The following is a 17,107-nucleotide window of genomic DNA, read 5'->3' on the forward strand; positions in this document are numbered from 1 at the left end:
AAATGAAACGTGACATCGACGTTGTTGTTTTTTTATATAATGAACGAAAAAGTCATGTGAGAATCACTTTTACAGAGTTCTTTAAACGCAACTCAACTCCCCAGTCCCTGTGCAGAACTGTGTCTGAGACATCGTCAATCGAAGGCCGATAAATGGAGCAATGAAACCACACAGTCCCTATTAATACGTAAAATAATTTTAATTTTGTCAAAATTAACTATTTGGTACTCAGGACTTAGCTTGCGACGGTCACATGAGCAGTGATTGGTTGTTACTTGAGCACTCTAACATTTTGAGTGGACTGCAAGTGGAAAAAGGTGTAACTGCAATTGTAATGGGAAAATATTGAAAATATCAAATTAATGAAAAAATATCTTTACTTGTAAAAATAGCCAAAATGAGTAAAGTATACCTTTAACAACTTTGTAATTATTTATTCACTATAATGACATTTTTGAAAAATAATTATCACTTTGCTATGAGTAATATAACATACAAATTTATTTATTATTAATTCATCTGTTTCTTTAAAATAAATAAATAAATGTGACCCTCGAACACAAAAATCTGCCGATCCTTGCTCTAAGCCAAGGGTCACACCAATGTGGTGCCCATGGGCATCAGATAGCCCCCAAGGACCTCATGAGTAGCCAGTGGGCCTGTTAAAAAAATACCTCACCAGTGATGGAACATTGGGATTTCCTAGGAATGTTGAAGTGATTAGTTGAAAATGTGCACACTGTCAATTTACAGAAATATGTTGCATATTTATAGGTATCAATTTCCTAATTGTGAGAAAAAAATTAACATGATCAATGCATTAACATAAATAGAATTATTAATAATTGCATAAAGATTATTTGAGCAAGTGTGTACCAAACCGGTAGCCCTTCATATTAATCATTATCTAAGAAGTAGCAAAAGGTTGTTGCCCTATGCTTTTAGGTGTGATTGTGAATTATTTGCAAACAACAGTATCCCATCATCTTTCATTCCTTAATCCTTTTGTGAATGCATGAATTGAACATAAATGGCATCAAAAGAACTTGCAAACGGCAACAAATGTATTGATTTAGTCTTTTTTAATGGAAGAGAGATATGTACTGTATAGGTGGCCTCTTGTAAGGCACCCTTGCAAATTGTACAACAAATAGCTGAACCATGTATTTATATCCAGAGTACAAAAATACACATCTCAGTGACTTCAAATCCGTATATAATAAATATAACTAATCATGCATTTTCTAACCATAAAAAGGCACAAAAAACAGTCACTTAGTAGTCATAAAAAGTATTATTATTATCATTATTATTATTAATAAACTACTTTTTACCCAAATCATTCAATATAGCAATACGGGTGACAGACAACATTATATTCAAAATGTGAGATAACACAATGCACGCATATACCTTAGGCAATAAATATTTTTTAGATGATTTATACTTACAAATTAAAACCGTAAACATAATGTAAACAAATGAAACTCCCATCACTGTTTTTTTTAGCCTTATGACAGGTCCTTTTGCATGATTGGTTTGGACAAAACCAGGCAGTTTGCAGCATTATTTACAGACAATATAGAAAGATGGCAGCTTCCACATGGTGAGCGTTTGCTTGCCTTCGCATTGAGACCAAAACTCGGCAGACACTTTAAATGCATACATATGTTGAGAATTAAAGGCAACTAAACCACAGCAATGCAACATGGAAACTGAAAAAAAAGTCACATATAATTTTGTAGTTTTTATCTTTGGCCTATACTGAATAAAATCTTAATTCTGTGAGTCAGTGTTCATCACCGCACTGGTAAATTAACAACAGGAAGAAATGTCCTGTCAAAAAAAAATAAAACACCATATATGGTGTTTGTACTGTTTTAACCAGAAATCAATTTGAACGCAATTAGAATACATGGCGACCCTTTTTATGGTCTCTCTGTATCAATGACTTTCACCTTTTTGCAGGTAGATCTGGAACAAACAATAAACGATAAACGGGGGGCTCACTATGTTTGATAAAATATGAAATAAGTGAATGAGGAAAGAAAGCAAACAAACAAAACGAACAAACAAACAAAGCTGTTGGACAATTGTAATCAATTTGGCCCCATTTTAGAGGATAATTCGGAAACTAAAAATCAGAATAAAGCATATTAACATGTTTGGCAACTGTAGCAATATCTTAAAGACACAAATTACATAATATCTAAAGTGTTGAGCCTGTCCACTCTTATTGACTAACGAAATCCAAACTCGTCATGGAAGCACCGCTGGAAGAAATATGTGTGTGGGGAGGAAGCTGTTTGTGCGCCATTAAAAACGTGTCAAAATATTGCACCACCGTTCCATCACGACAGCATTATCACCATCATGCACGAGACAAGTGTCACGCAATTCATGCCATGTCAGTCACTTACTGGAGGGCAACACTTAAGAAACATGGCTTGCATACACCGGTATACTTTACTGTAGAGCTAGAGATAAACTGTATTTACAATCTTACCTACAGAAAGAAATAATAGACCCTGTAATGCCATCTGTTCTAAAGAAACTAACATTGGTTTAAAAATAAAAAAAGGAAAATGCCTACCCACGGTGTTCTGCAGGATAACTTATAAACTTTCTTTGTAATAAAAAAAAAGTATTTGCATTAGTGTTTCACAATTTGCAAAAAGTTGAGGTGAGCTGTTAATCATAGAGCATAAGAATTTGCACTTGCATTAGAATAAAAAAATAAATACTGCATTTCCTCATATAGAGACCGGGGGCAATCGTTTTACTTAATTGGAGAAGGTACCACACATCTAGGGGTGATTTTAGAAATATTAAATACTAAATGTTAAAAAAATCTATATGCACATTACATTACAAAATACATATTTTTTTGTTTGGCTTTAAGATGAAATACAAAGCACCAATTAGAACTCGATGTTTGTGGTATGCCTGGCGAAGAGACAATTTGGTGACAGAAAGTTGATCAAAACTTAGGGTTTGCTCAGACAACGTCAAAGTGCAGGCTCAAGGTTTAACGTGAATTTCCTTGGGGCGCAGACATGCCATGGTACAGATGTGCGCTTTGTCATTTTAAGGCAGTTACGACAGCGTGACTAGCGCGTCCCATTTAATGAAAATGAGAGGAGCTGATTTGATTGGCTGTGATAGAGGACAGCTGTGACCATTCCCACATCGGCGCAGACCTTCAGATACAGCTTGAGAAATTACAAACACAGAGTCTACGATCTGATTTTTTTTTTTTGGTCATGATTGACAAATTCTTAATTCTGATGCCATGTCTGTTCTGTCGGGTTCATCTTATTCAAGCAGAATTGGCAATTAATTCGGGCACGGTGTCTATTTGAGGAAATACGGTAACGAGCAAATTGTTCCCCCATCTTTAATGAAAAAGGAAACCTACTGGTGAGCGCCTGTAAAAAAAAAAACTGTTGACTTTTTCTGTAACATTCGCTTTGGTTTCCCATATTTTCCTCCATGGCAAACCATGTGGACTTTTGTCCCTAATAGCTTTAAAACCTCCAAACGATATCCTCCTATAAAGCACTGTTGAAGCTAAAAATAGTCAAAAGATATGGCACTCAACGCAGAACTTTGACACATCATCGTCATGCAAGCGAAATAAACGAAAATATCCCTCACTCAGTAGTCACAAATGGCACCGCTAATACTGACTTGTAGAGTTAATTTGTTCAAGTGTTACGACAAAACTTGAAAACACTAAATCATGCAATTAAACCTTAAACGAGCAAGCGTGGAACATGCCGTTGTTGAACGAAGCACCGGGGCTCCGAAAACTTTTTTTTTTAAAACAATATCACCCAGAATGACATCCCCACTCATGGAAGTCCCGCTTTTGCTACAAATTTGTTATCACAAGTCGAACAACAAATCTGTTCAATTGCATACCTGTGTGTGTGTTTGTGTGTGAGACATATGGTTATTGTCAAGGAAATGGCTTTTTGTGAAATTCTTCACACCCTTCCTTCCTCTTCCTCAACCGTGGCAACATGCTTCACGGATGCGATTGCCATCTTGCCCAGTGAAGTGAGGGGGAACATCCCCTTTTGAGAAGCTTCTGCTTCCAGGTTAAAGATCGACCATGGAGGCCTTGGCCAGGTCCTTAGTTCCCTGGAGGATTCTCTTCATATGACCCACTTTCGATATCCCCAGATCCTGCAGGATCAAAAAAAGAAAAAAAAAACAGCTGTAAAAACTAAATTGTAAACAAAATAATACATTTGGATTAAACATGTACAAAAATGACTTTGACAGGTGGGTGGTGCTAAACTGCAAAACATTGAGTCATTATGTGTGGATGGAGCATGACAGCAAAATTTGACGACTTTTCTTAAATCAAATCAAATCAAATCAAAGATTTTACTGTTTATCTGTTTATTACCGCCCCCTACTGGCAGAAGTGTGTCATTCACTCCTGACACTTGACACTTGGATTATTATCCAGGGGAGCTTGGGAGTCCTTAAATTAAACATAATGTTGACAGAGTGGGTTATAATAGTTTGGTATTACAGTTCATTAGAGTTCATTTTTGTTTAAATTACTTTTTAAAATGTGTTTGTTAGTTCTTATTTTTGTGTTTGTCTTCAAAGGCCTTTTTTCTTATTTTTTTAACAGCCACTACTTTAGTCACTGGTCAACGTACATGAGTATAATATTGCCGTTTGATTATGATTTTTTTTTTTTAATGGGGGGGTATTTTATGCACAAATTATGCACAGGATTTTACAGTATTTGTATGCCAGCAGAGGAAACACTGTGGGTGAAGCAATGTACGCAAATAAACTAAGCCTAAAGATATATTTTTGGAGTTCTCAGAAAGAGTACACACTTGGTCCCCCTACGAGAAATTTACCGAGCATTTAGTTCTCAGAATCATCACAGAGCTATAGCGGTTAGTATGCCTGCTTCACAATCACGGCACTCGGTTCTAATTTTGACTTTGGTTTTCCTGTGTGGAGTTTGCATCACTTCCCCTTATTTGCGTGGGTTTCTCTGGTTTTCTTTCATGGCCAGGTACAGAAGATGCTTCTGTTTATTCAACAATTCATTAATTATTGCAGATGAATCAATGTTCAGTTGAAGGTTGTTATTTTTTTTTTTTTACAATACTGAGCCTTTCTTGTGGCGTTAGATTTCGCATAGGCATCGATTAGAATTCACTTAAAAAAGTGAAAAACATTTGTTGATAATTGTGTTTGTATTCCAATTTAAAAACAATAGAAAACAATGCAACATTTTATAAAGATTGCCCAAAATTCAGCTTTTTTTTTTTGGTCTGCAACAATCTACTCCCCCAACATTAGCATGATACTGACATCAGAATAAAAAAAAATCCTGAAAATCTTTGTTGAAGTCTGAATTTGACTTTCACAGTTACATTGTACAAAGCAACACCATTCAGCATTCAACCGACACCCTGCAGAGGAGCAAACAATTTTAGGTCGAATAAATCTATGAGGAACGGCCACACCCCTAAAATAGATTTACAACTGTCTGAGATGTCAGCAAAGGACTACTGTAGTTCCTCTAGCCTGAGTACAACAGCAAATAGGTGAGTTTCAGTGACTAATAGGGGACAGTTAAAAAAAAAAAGTCTTAACTCCTGACTGAATCCTGTACTTCCTCTTAGTCCAGTCCTTTTTTTTTCCCCTCTCGTAAAACTTGAAATGTCTTTTCCACCAAGCGACAGTAAAACAGAGAAAAGCCAGGCAGAGCAATGCAATGCAGCGGGACAGGGGAGCCATTAAAGAAACACAACAGGAGTACAGAGGAGTGTTGGTCAGAGGACAGAACAGGCTGAGGATGCGTGTGTGTGTGTGCACGTGTGTGTGTGTGTACCTTCAGGTCCCTCCTCTCCAAGTGCAGCAGCTCCGAGCCTCGGATGTCGTGTCGGATGAAGGTATCCCGGTACTCTCCCAGACTCAGCTGCTCCAGCCACACACCCACTTCGTCTGTGCCCCATCTCTCCACTACACACACATGCATGCACACCCACACATACACACAAGCACAGACCAGAGCAAAGAGAAGCTCAGAGTGCCTCCCAAATATGCAAAAAAACTGCACAAATGTCCCCCCCCCCACACACACACACACAAACATGTATTTCCTCAATCAGTGGCTCCTACTTGATGACGCAATATTTAAGAAGAAATAAACGCCTTCCACAAACAGATACCTTGAACTTCACCATCGAAATCACGTTATAAGCATCATTCCGAACTTATATTGTTCATGCCGACAATAAAGAGTTAACGGCTGAGCCCGTTTGTCCTACATTGCTAACCAAAACAGCAACATGTCTCTTAGCATGTCAACAACCTTGCAGAAATTTTTACGCCAACGTGCAAATTAGGTCAGTGCGACGCATTTGTAATTTCCAACTGAATTGTCATTTTTGTTTTAATAAAGGACCGTCTATATGAGGAAATACAATATTTCATCTCACACACTTAAACAACACACACACTGTGGTGTATCACTGAAGGGGAAAAAAGGAATCATATGAACAGAGCATGGGAACAAGCATTCAAAATGACAGAGCAAGAGTAGCGGCTGCTGGGAGGAAAGAGGGGCTTCCAAGTGGGGCCCGTGGGCAAACATGCAGAGGCTCAACACAGAGGAGGAAAAAGTAGAGAGGTGGAAATACAGCCGAAACAATTCATCAATACAAGTGGCAAAAGCTAATCTGAGCTGTCTTTCAGCTTCTTCCTCGTCTGCGACTTTATACTTCTGCTGATGACGTTACACTCGGAGTAGGAGCAAGGCATCACCTTTGAGTTTGGATGTAAACAAAGAGCAAAATCGACTTCTACACAGATCGCGTAGAACAAGGAGCTGTGACGGAACATTTATCAGCTTTTGTCGTTTACACAGAATCCAGGAAAAATGTCAGTGAGAGAGTCTTGTGAATTCATTAGCTCACCCGATGTACCTGTAAAGCCAAAAAAAAAAAAGACTACCTCGCCTCATGAAGGGCTTTAATGTGGACTCTTGACACAATTTTAATGACCTGTCAAATCTGGGGTTCAAACCTGGTCTCCACCCTCCCTGTTTATCACTGAGGTACAACTTAATGGGGAGAACGATATCTCCGCCCCTTCTTTGAGTGCCGCCTTACCTGACTGCGGGCTGGTCTTTTTGGCCGCCTTCTCCTTCTTGAATTTGGGCACTATGCGAAAGACGCCACCGCGACTGTTCCTCTTGCCATAACCCAGAGAGTGGTCCTGGTACACAAGCACAGTCAACCTATAGCCTTTCATTGAGCTCCTCTGCTCTCCCACAACACGGAGCCATCTACTGTTTTCACGCTGTGCTACATTTTGTTATCAGGATTGTGTGTGATGCTCACCTCTTCATCATTGGGCTGCAGAATGTGGTAGAGCCACGAGATCTCTTCTAATTTTCCCAGCTCCAACTCCACACTCTGTAGGGCACCGGAAAGCTGTTCCTCTTCTGGTGGGTCCAATTGCTACCAGAAGTAGATGTATAAAAATATTTAAATATAAAAATATATGTATACATATTTATATTAGATGTCAACCAATAAGCCTTACGTAATAATAAAAAAATAAATAAAAATAAAAATAAAAATAAAAATAAAAATAAAAATAAAAATAAAAATAATAAAAATAATAATAACAAGAAGAAGTAAGCCTTGTTTACACACCAGTGAGACACGACCCACGAGAAGTGATTCAGTCTCGTTGTACAAAGCCTTGACGGTGCTGGCCACCTCTATTGCTGTGTTCCTGGACAGACTCTGTAATGTGCATAAACACCACACTTGAAATTTACAACAGAATTTGAAAAAATTAAAGTTTACCAAAAAAACTATAAATTTAAATTAAATAGTTTTATTTAATCTTCTTAATCTTCTTTAATTTAATATTTACATTTTCTTAAAGGCCATTTTTTACCTCTGGGAATTTAGGATGTGTTTTGTTGATGGCGTGTGATGCTGCGTTCACGGCGTGTGCCAACTCCTGCTCCAAGAGCTCGTTGGTTTTTGCAGCCTCGCATATTCTGTAATAAAACGAAGAATATGACTGAAAGTTAAAAAAAAAAAAGCAAACTTTTGATATGAGCTGTACTGTATTATATCATTTGTGTATAACTACCGCGTGATGAGCTCTTCTGCGGCCCGGGCGCACAGCTGCAAGATGGCGGCCTCTTCTTCCGAGGCGAGGTCGACAGATTGCTGCGGGTAGAGGTGAGGCCGCAGAGGCGGCTTGTCATACTTCAGCTTGTCCTCCCACGACTTCAGCGTATTCTCAAAGGCCTGCATAGGTGAAGAGAGGACACCGTTAGAAGACAAACTTCGACAGCCATCCAACCCTTGTGAGTTTCCTCACCCGGTCTCTGGTGAGCATCTGCGCTCTGTTCTTGTGCTGGATTTTGATGACCCCTGGTGGCTGGATCCACGCCTCACCATCAACTTGGATGGGAACGCCCTCGTCACCCAAGATGGTGATCTTCACTGTTCGGCACTGATTTGAAAAGAGTACTTTATACAGACATTCACTTTTGAACCACATATGTAACATCATTGATTTCTAAACGATCAAATACCTTAAGTGGTGTGAAACTTTCATTTGATTAATTCATGCACATATCTTCTTACACTTTGAGTCTCACCTGTGCTATGCGGTGGTGTTGCAACTTGATGACCCTGGAAACAGCCATCTGCATGCTTCCAAACACAGCCACCACCTCCAGGATTTTATCATCAAATGATGGAGCACAGAAGATCTGCATGGTGTGAGGGATTAACAAACATTGACAGTCGGTCAAAAATATACAGAAGGCGCGGCTTGGCGTTCTCACCAGACATTGTCCATCAAAACTAAAGGCACATATATATTATATACATTTACATAGTTGTATTTCTTGTCCTATTTGTTTGTGTACTGGGAAGCCATGACCACTAGATGGCGCCATAACACATAGCATTTGCACTGCATCTAAGCGCCTTAAAGATGATAAAATATCTTAATTCATATTTTTTATTCATTATACTTTTTATACTCAGGAAAAATGCATTCCCTTTACTTCCATCAACTAAAAGTAAGCATGTTATATGCATGTTAGGTTAATTGAATACTCTTGGTTGTCCAGAGGTGCGAATGTCAACCAGTCAAGGACAATCACGCTTCTTGCCGAAGGAAAATGGATGAAAGGATATACTAAATAAAACGTGAATTTTGTATTTGAATATTTCCTCACCACTTTTTCCACAACAGCAGTTACATAACTCCAAATGTTATAGAATGTGTGTGTGAGTGGGTCCAAGGTTGACATGTACGGGGGCTCACTCAAGGGTATGTACGAGTTTGTGTGTATGTGTGTGCAAACAGACACTCTAGAATAAATAAATTTGACTTGACTTGAAATGCTAGGAGCTTTAAAAAGACAAACATGCCTATGCTGTGACTCTCTTCAATGCTATCAGGGTCACATTAATGCAAGAGCATGGGAGTCCTGCCAGATTTTGACAACTTCCCTGACAGATTTTCCATTTTCTCCTCAGTGGAACATTATTTGGAGTGGACTCACGTCATCCTCCTTGGTGCCGCCCCAGAAGTTGGTCCCGCCGGCATAGCTGGGAATGTTCAACACAGCGATGCCCTGAAGACTGGGCAGAGGGATGTATTGGCCGTCACACTGGGGGAAATAAATTCATTTCAGGCAGAGGTTTTAAAGATGTCGGGAGCAATAGCACTAAATGTTCTTCTGTGTCTGACCTCCAGCTGGACCTTCTGCTCAAGGTTCTTGTAGGTCCTCTGCAGAAGCTCCTTGGTTCCCAAGACGCCGTACCACATCATGTTCTTCGTGCGACTCCTGTGACGTAAAACTATCTTTACAACATTCCTCTGAAGACAATATGACATTCTAGTGTTTGAATCATAAATCTGAAAATTAATCAATGCTTTTGGACTGCAGTTGAGAACACGGCCATGGAACTTCCAATCAGTTTCATGCTGGAGAGTCACAAGTGTGTCCAATATTACAAAATATATAGAATTTGCTCACACCTGCATTTTTCTGGATGTTCCTCTCTCTTGTTGTTGAACTCCAAGGAGATCTTAGCGTCAAGTCCGATGCCAAAGTAGTTGTTCATCACACATTTCTCCATGTAGCCCTCTCTGATGGAGTCAGATAGTGAACTTCTCATATTTATTCACACACGTATGAGAATGAGATTGAGTACTTACAGTGAATCCAGGTCAGGGTCAATAAAGGGGGTGGCACCGAAGGGGTCAATGTTGGCCAGCAGCATCTTGCTAATGATGGAACTTCCGGCAATCGAGGCGGCCAGGCCAGCCCTAAGCCCTACACACACAACGAGGAAAAATATAAATAAATCTGTTAGCACTGATTTGTTAGTAGGTGTTCGTGCATGTTAGCATCTACCTATGTTATGTCTAATGTTTTTTGTTTTTTTTAAAATACTTAAGTACAGGAGTTGAATAAGTATTGAATATTTGTAATTTTTGTAAATTTTAAAAAGTGAATTTCAGTTTCTACATAGGCATATTTTTGTGTGATTATAGGTAAATTTATAGTTAACTGCAGATGCAATCCAGGTTAGCATATTTAAATTAGTGCAGAGCATTTACATATTCGTGCATGTGTGTGTACCTTTGTGTTTTTATTTGTGTTCATTGCTTATATAAGTGTGAATGCTTCCATCTAAACAGTTTATACGCATGCGTGGTGTGTGTGTGTGTGCATACCAGGACAGATAATCCGTGTGTTGAGCACGGGTAGGTTCTCCTTGCTGGTGGTGAAAGGTGTAATGCTGAAGGAACTGTACGACTGTGTACTGCGACTCACCCTCCTCTCTGTGGGAGAACACACACTCTTGACCGCTATTGGCACACACACAAATGCACACAAGCACATACACAAAGGGGGTCACACTTCTCTTTACATCTCCAGCACTTAGACACCTGCATTTAACAAAATAGATTAAAATGTGCTTCAAAAGTCCCACAAAAAATCCAAGAATATTTTACGAGACTTTCATAGGGGACTTAACAAAGACATAGTTTGTTTTTAATATTTCTATATAAATACTTCTGACTGTTAAGGATATTATTATGTTACTTAAAGCATTACCTATAAAGATAATAAAGCTTATTATGACAGTTTGGAAGCGATTCGTTTTATTTAGATGTACCGTTTCCCTTTGAGGAAGAAAAAAAAGGAGACAAAGGTTTGCCTGATTCCCTTTCTCGCATTCTACTGGCTGCAAAATGAGTGGAAGGAAGGAAGGAAGGAGGGAAGCAGCTGTATGATAAACAGGAAGAACTTCTGCCCCAAAGACAATAACACATCCTTTGGGCCACACAACGGCGTGAACGTGCATGCACTTATTTATATTTACAACTTAATATATGATTCTCTTGCTTGATAATAGATGAAAGTGTCGCTTGATGTTTAATGTTCTCCTTAGTCTGTTCCATCATGAATTGTGAGTGCAACGTAAAGAATGTTGCTCAGAAGTGTTTTCACGGTGTTGAATACAGATGGCATTAAAGTTTAAAACGTTACAGTAGGTGCGACAGGAAAACGCAACCTGCGTCAGCTTTGGAGATGATCGGAACTCATTCCATCCACGAGAGGGAAATGCTAAATGCTGTTATTTCCTACTGAACCTCACACAATGTTTTATGGTGTTATTGTGACGAACATCTTGCATATGTCTTAAAAAAAGAGAGATGTTTTTTACGGTGACAATAAAAAATCTTACGTGCTAGGGCTTCCAGCTCCTTGGTGTCCTCATCCTTCTCGCTGTCACGGTTCTCCTCCTCACTGTCCTTACGGAATTCCAGCGGGGAAGTAGGCTCGGATTCGTCCGTGTTGGCATTCTGCTCATCCACCACTGAAGATACAAAATATTTTTGGTTGATATTACTACAAAAAAAGTAACATTAATATGATATTTTCAGCAAGTAAAAGTGTGATGATAACCATAGAATCTGATGTTAAATTTAAGGAATTGGCTGCTCACTGCAATATAGCAGGCACACAATTTGTTTTGCTCTCAGATGCTATCCAGTGATGCCTATTCCAACAATAGTGCCAATAAAACACCACTAGATGGCAGTATCGATCACTTCTCACACAATTACCCGCCTATTACTTTATTTCAGTTACATTTTAGGTGAACTCAACTTGTGTACGATAGTTAAAAATATTTCAACGTTACCTCTCTCGGCCTGTTCTATGATCTGCCGCAAGGCTTTCTTTAGACTGTTGGCCCTCAACATCAGCTGCTCCCGACTTTTGAAGAGTGCCTGCGGGAAAGCGCCACCATTTCCACCTTTCTCCGTTTCCTCCTCTTCCAGCTTCTCCTTCAGCGCCGTCAGGCTGTCCTCGCTGGCTGTCTCCTCTTCCGGTTTCTTCTCATCGCTTTCCGCCACTTCCTCCTCTTCCCGTTCTTCCTCCACGATAGGAGGAGTAGCGTGAGGCAGTGGAGGCAGGGCTTGACACTCACTGTTGAGCGTTTGGAGGAGGGAGTCCAGTTTCTCGTTCAGGACGGCACACTAGAAGAAAGCGGCATACGAGCAAAGTGAATGTAACCGATGTAGGTGTACCTAATGTTATGAATTTTTTCTTGACGCACCTTGAGAGACATGGAGTCACACTCCTCCGCGTTTTCTGTGCTTTTTTCGTAGGCTTTCCCAACTTTGGTGACAAAATCTTTCACTGTTTCACACAAGATCCTGAAAAAGAAACCTCTGCATCAAAAAAGCTGAAAATCAAGATACACTGGCATACAAAGTGAAATAAATTATTCAGACAGTATGGACTGTTTAAATATTGAATAAAGAAAATGTGGGGGGTTACTTACAACTTTAGGTTGCCAAATTTGATTAGTTGCCTTAAACTTATCCCTCTTAAAAAGAGTACTAAAAAAATACGTTCAAAGGTAAACCAAAAGAATATTTGTTTTGGTTTGCACAACGACTGCACTACAAATTACATAATAATAAAGAGCTCCAGTTGCACCATGCTCATCACGACCTAATGGTCGCTGGCGCCGACCTGGACGTCTCAGTAAATCACTTACTTGGCAGAGGAGATGACCACAGAGTGCTGCTCCGAGTTGAGGATCTTGGTGAGATGAGCTGCCACGGAATCTTCGTAAGCTGAAATGTGAAACTGGAGTACACGTAGATGATCATGTGTAATGTCTTCCATTTGCGTACATTTTTTTTTTAGTAATGCCGCATCGTACACTACCTGGCAGCCGTCCGCACCCTCGGGCGTGGTGGGGCAGCTGTGCTTGGGAGGTATCTTGATCTCGTAGGTCATGATGCTCCAGCGGTCCAGCATTTTGGTGCTGGCGCGCTCTAACTTCTCCAGGGTCTGCGGTAACTGCGTGTCGTCATCGCATGACGGGCCCCAACCCAACACACGCGCCAGGTCGTTGCCCGTGCCCAGCGGCAGAACTCCCAGCTGGCACTGGAAGGCATCGCAACAGTGATGAGTTGACGAATCACAGCACAATTTTGTGCAACTTTGCGTTTATTTATTCAGAGCCTTAATTGTGTAATAAAACTGTCTCATGGCTGCCACAAAAATAAGAGAGCAGCCCAACACTTTTATAATTGAAGTAAGTTGGCAACAAAGCACTTTTTTATATTGGATTAGGCAATTGTGTGACTAAATGAAGCTTCTCCCTCATTTCAAGATAGTTATTTGGCGTCGAGATGCTACAAGATAGTGCCAAAGCAATTATTTTATATTAGACATGGCTTCAGCGCAAAATTATTAAAATTTTGAGTGGATAACAAGAACTGAGGACGGCCAATAAGTGGGCTTCATTGAACTCTTGAGGCTATAACTAAAGGCAAGTGAAAGCAAGGCAGATTTTTTTTTATACGGAAAAATTGAAATAATTGGGAGTTTTCTGGTTGGCTAAAATGGATTAATAGCATCTCACTTAATTTTGGAAAAATGACATTTTTGAAGGATCCAAAGACATCCATCAGGGAGCGACCTTACTTAGGGGCTTTTATTTGCACAAACACATCTTTCGTGTTCAACAAAATTGAAGTTAGGTCAAATGAAAGTAGAGTTTAAAAAAGTGGAGTTTAAAGAAAACTACAAATATTTTGGAGTGAAGCATAAATAAGCCACGTCATCTGAGAGACTGCTGACGTGGCTCTTTAGGTGCTGCTGTTTTGTTTAGCAACAGTATTCAGCAGTTAATTACACCTTTTATACTCCCTACTGGGAAAATCAATCAATCTTATGATGACAATTATTTCATTACCTGCTTGTGTAGGTTGAGCTTGTCAATCTCAGACAGCACCCAACCAACGCTGCCGTCACCGCCGCATACGAGTATTCGGAAGTTGTCAAACTTCTGAAACAGACGGAGACTGACAAAACAGAGTATGATCATATTATTAGAAATAGGATTCTTTTTTTTTATTTGATAAATATTTAATGTTATATTTAATACCTTTTGACAAATAGTAAACCGTAGTTTTGATAGACACTTTTATTATTGGATTCTATCATGTGCCGGTGTAAACTTAAAGAAGGGGTCTTTGTCATACTCACCCAAGGTGCGGGCCGCCATTAACCAGGTCAAAGACTTGTGCTGGATTGAGCAGCTGCTTAAAGCGCCGCAGGAACTTGACTCCTTGGTTGTCACCACTTTTGGAGTTCACAAAGACCAAGAGGGGACTAGCGCAGGACGGCGGACAGGTGGCCTTCCAAAAGCCTGGTAGAAAATATGTAGAATAGATGAAAAAAAAAAAAACAACACTTCATTTTACTATTCTTATTTAAACTCTTGAAAATAGCAAAAAATGAAACAGTGATGTTGAAAAACATAACTTTTATAAAGACAGTATGTTTATATTTAATTTTAGTATCATGATGTGTAAATGTATAATACAATCAATGTGTATATACTTCAGTAAAATCTTGGAATTGTAAAACATCAAATATAAAGTATACTTGGACAGTACACGTGCACACACACACACACACACACACACACAACCGCAATGCAACGTGAATGGTAAAATCAAACCATCCATAAATGCGCATTGTCCCGTGCAGAGCATCCCGAAACATCACATCCCTAATATTTAGACTTCCACAATAAGCACTCCACTGCTGGTGCTTTGGCATCACTTCACTCAAGGATGGATGGATGGAGGTGGGGCTGAGAGCAGAGGGAACGAGGGAGGGAAGGGGAAGTCACGATGCTCCAGCACGTGCTGCCCGTTTCCCCCGCCAGCCAATTACGAGCAATCCCCCCTGCATCGGGGCACACGGGGGCCCTGGCACGTGAGAATGTGAAGCGAGAGAGAGAGCGAGCGAGAAGGGATTCAAAGTGACTCACCCACTTATATCCCCTTTTACCCTCCTTCCATTCATCCCATCATTCCTATCTCTGTCGCTATCGAGCAATTAGCTGATGCTCGGCTTGTGCGTGTGTGTGTCTTTGTCTGTGTGTTAGACGGTAATTCAATCTCATTCTATCAGGTGGTGATTCCCATTGAGAAGGGCTTTGCTTAATGTACGCTCACACACACACACAGACACACACACACACCTTTAGACAGACCGACAACACCCACATTGTATTATTGTGTGTTATTGTATTAGCAATAAGGACAGCATTTAATTTTATTAATTTATTAGTTAGCTAGTACATCTTTTTCTTAAACTTATCAACAAATAACCATATTGGCTCAATTTATTTGTGCTGCTTAACATTAGTTCATTCAACAGCAGAATTTTTATTCCTGATTTTATTATTTTTTTGTATTAAAATGTTTTTGATGCGTGCAATTGTATTTACTGTTGAGTGTACTGTATTTGTGACAGAGAAAACTCTAGAAATGTCCACACACTACTCACAAAGAAAAATTACTTTGATAAAACCCCCCCAAAAAAAAAGAAACATGAGAAGGATGTGTTAAACTTGTGCATGCGTGCATTGCCTACCATCTGAGTCGATACTGTTGAGGGCAGTTGGAGGGATGATGGAGACTTTGCATTGACCTAGGGGACACTTGCGAGGGTAGAGGTCCATGCAGGCCGTGTGAACCTGGAATCACACACGGATATGTTTTAAAATCAGAATATTGATTTGAAAAAATATGGAGGACTGCGCTTGTTCGGATATATCATGTGTGGTATAAGCTCGGTCTGGGAGGACACGTCTCTGGAGGATCTAGATGAAGTGGCTGGGGAGAAAGAAATCTCAGGATTCCCTGCTTAAGCTGCCGCCCTTGCGACCCAACCCCGTATCTGCCACTTCATTTATTCATGATTTTTTTCACGTATTTTTCCCGTGTGACAGATGTCTTACCATGGCTTTGCACCAGAGGCAGCGCCAGTCCTGCAGTCTCAACACACTGCCACATGTCTTGTCGCACACGGCACACTTGGCACTGACGGGCAGGTTGCCCTCCAGCCATTGGTGAGGCATCGCAATCTGTTGGTCACACATCCACATTTTACTACCACTGCTGAATATTAGCATGTGGTCAGCATTTTCAAATAACTTACTATACTGTAATGTTATTTTTGTTTTATAATGACTGATCAGTGGATTTCACACATCCACACTTACCCCGTCCTCATCTTCAATAATGTCCTTGCCAATGGAGGCCAGCGTGGTCCATTTGCAGTTGTTAGTGGCTCTAACGGCGCAGCGTTTATGGGCCTTGAATTTACACACTGAAATGACCCCAAAAAGTACTATCATCGCAATGTGAAATACATATCAAATCAGGGTTGTGCATTCTTTTGCATCTGCTCCGAAATTTTCAATGCAATAATAGGCCACGTCATTAGGTACACACACAGAATCTAAAAGCATCCAAAGCATGAGAGAGATTTAAGATTATATTTATTATTGTGGTTGTAGTTTTCAGCGGTGTACATTTTGTATGTGACCTTCGCAAGCGGAGCCCTGAGCAGATGTGATGTCAACAGCAAGTGGCAAAATACATTTTTAGAGGGTGAGCTATAATTTCCATAACCTTTTTTTTTTTTACTTGGCAATTGTTTTTAACTCGTTCAAATTCG

The 17,107-nt window shown here is 39.8% G+C and overlaps 1 protein-coding gene across 7 annotated transcripts in view; it reads right to left on the reverse strand.

The window, feature by feature from the left end:
- Window positions 1–1,065: 1,065 nt before the first annotated feature.
- dgkh (diacylglycerol kinase, eta) overlaps window positions 1,066–17,107 on the reverse strand; it is a 37,564-nt gene continuing 21,522 nt past the window's right edge. For 3 of the 7 annotated variants that reach the window (XM_049727659.1, XM_049727666.1, XM_049727665.2), the window contains 24 exons: window positions 16,650–16,756; window positions 16,386–16,511; window positions 16,019–16,121; window positions 14,618–14,780; window positions 14,325–14,433; window positions 13,289–13,510; window positions 13,116–13,207; window positions 12,669–12,768; window positions 12,252–12,588; window positions 11,793–11,924; window positions 10,774–10,908; window positions 10,252–10,369; window positions 10,072–10,182; window positions 9,781–9,877; window positions 9,593–9,700; window positions 8,675–8,788; window positions 8,392–8,526; window positions 8,158–8,318; window positions 7,957–8,062; window positions 7,707–7,799; window positions 7,389–7,508; window positions 7,158–7,263; window positions 5,876–6,006; window positions 1,066–4,191 (listed from right to left, as the gene is read on the reverse strand). In XM_049727659.1, the coding sequence (XP_049583616.1) occupies window positions 4,105–4,191; window positions 5,876–6,006; window positions 7,158–7,263; window positions 7,389–7,508; window positions 7,707–7,799; window positions 7,957–8,062; window positions 8,158–8,318; window positions 8,392–8,526; window positions 8,675–8,788; window positions 9,593–9,700; window positions 9,781–9,877; window positions 10,072–10,182; window positions 10,252–10,369; window positions 10,774–10,908; window positions 11,793–11,924; window positions 12,252–12,588; window positions 12,669–12,768; window positions 13,116–13,207; window positions 13,289–13,510; window positions 14,325–14,433; window positions 14,618–14,780; window positions 16,019–16,121; window positions 16,386–16,511; window positions 16,650–16,756 (3,113 nt within the window). In that variant the 3' untranslated portion in view covers window positions 1,066–4,104. Of the gene's footprint in view, window positions 4,192–5,875; window positions 6,007–7,157; window positions 7,286–7,388; window positions 7,509–7,706; window positions 7,800–7,956; window positions 8,063–8,157; window positions 8,319–8,391; window positions 8,527–8,674; window positions 8,789–9,592; window positions 9,701–9,780; window positions 9,878–10,071; window positions 10,183–10,251; window positions 10,370–10,773; window positions 10,909–11,792; window positions 11,925–12,251; window positions 12,589–12,668; window positions 12,769–13,115; window positions 13,208–13,288; window positions 13,511–14,324; window positions 14,434–14,617; window positions 14,781–16,018; window positions 16,122–16,385; window positions 16,512–16,649; window positions 16,757–17,107 lie in introns of all 7 variants that reach the window. The other 4 variants (XM_049727662.1, XM_049727661.1, XM_049727663.1 and 1 more) reach the window with 4 other exon arrangements.

This window comes from Syngnathus scovelli, chromosome 8 (genome assembly GCF_024217435.2).
Source record: "Syngnathus scovelli strain Florida chromosome 8, RoL_Ssco_1.2, whole genome shotgun sequence".
Classification (NCBI taxonomy): Eukaryota; Metazoa; Chordata; class Actinopteri; order Syngnathiformes; family Syngnathidae; genus Syngnathus; species Syngnathus scovelli.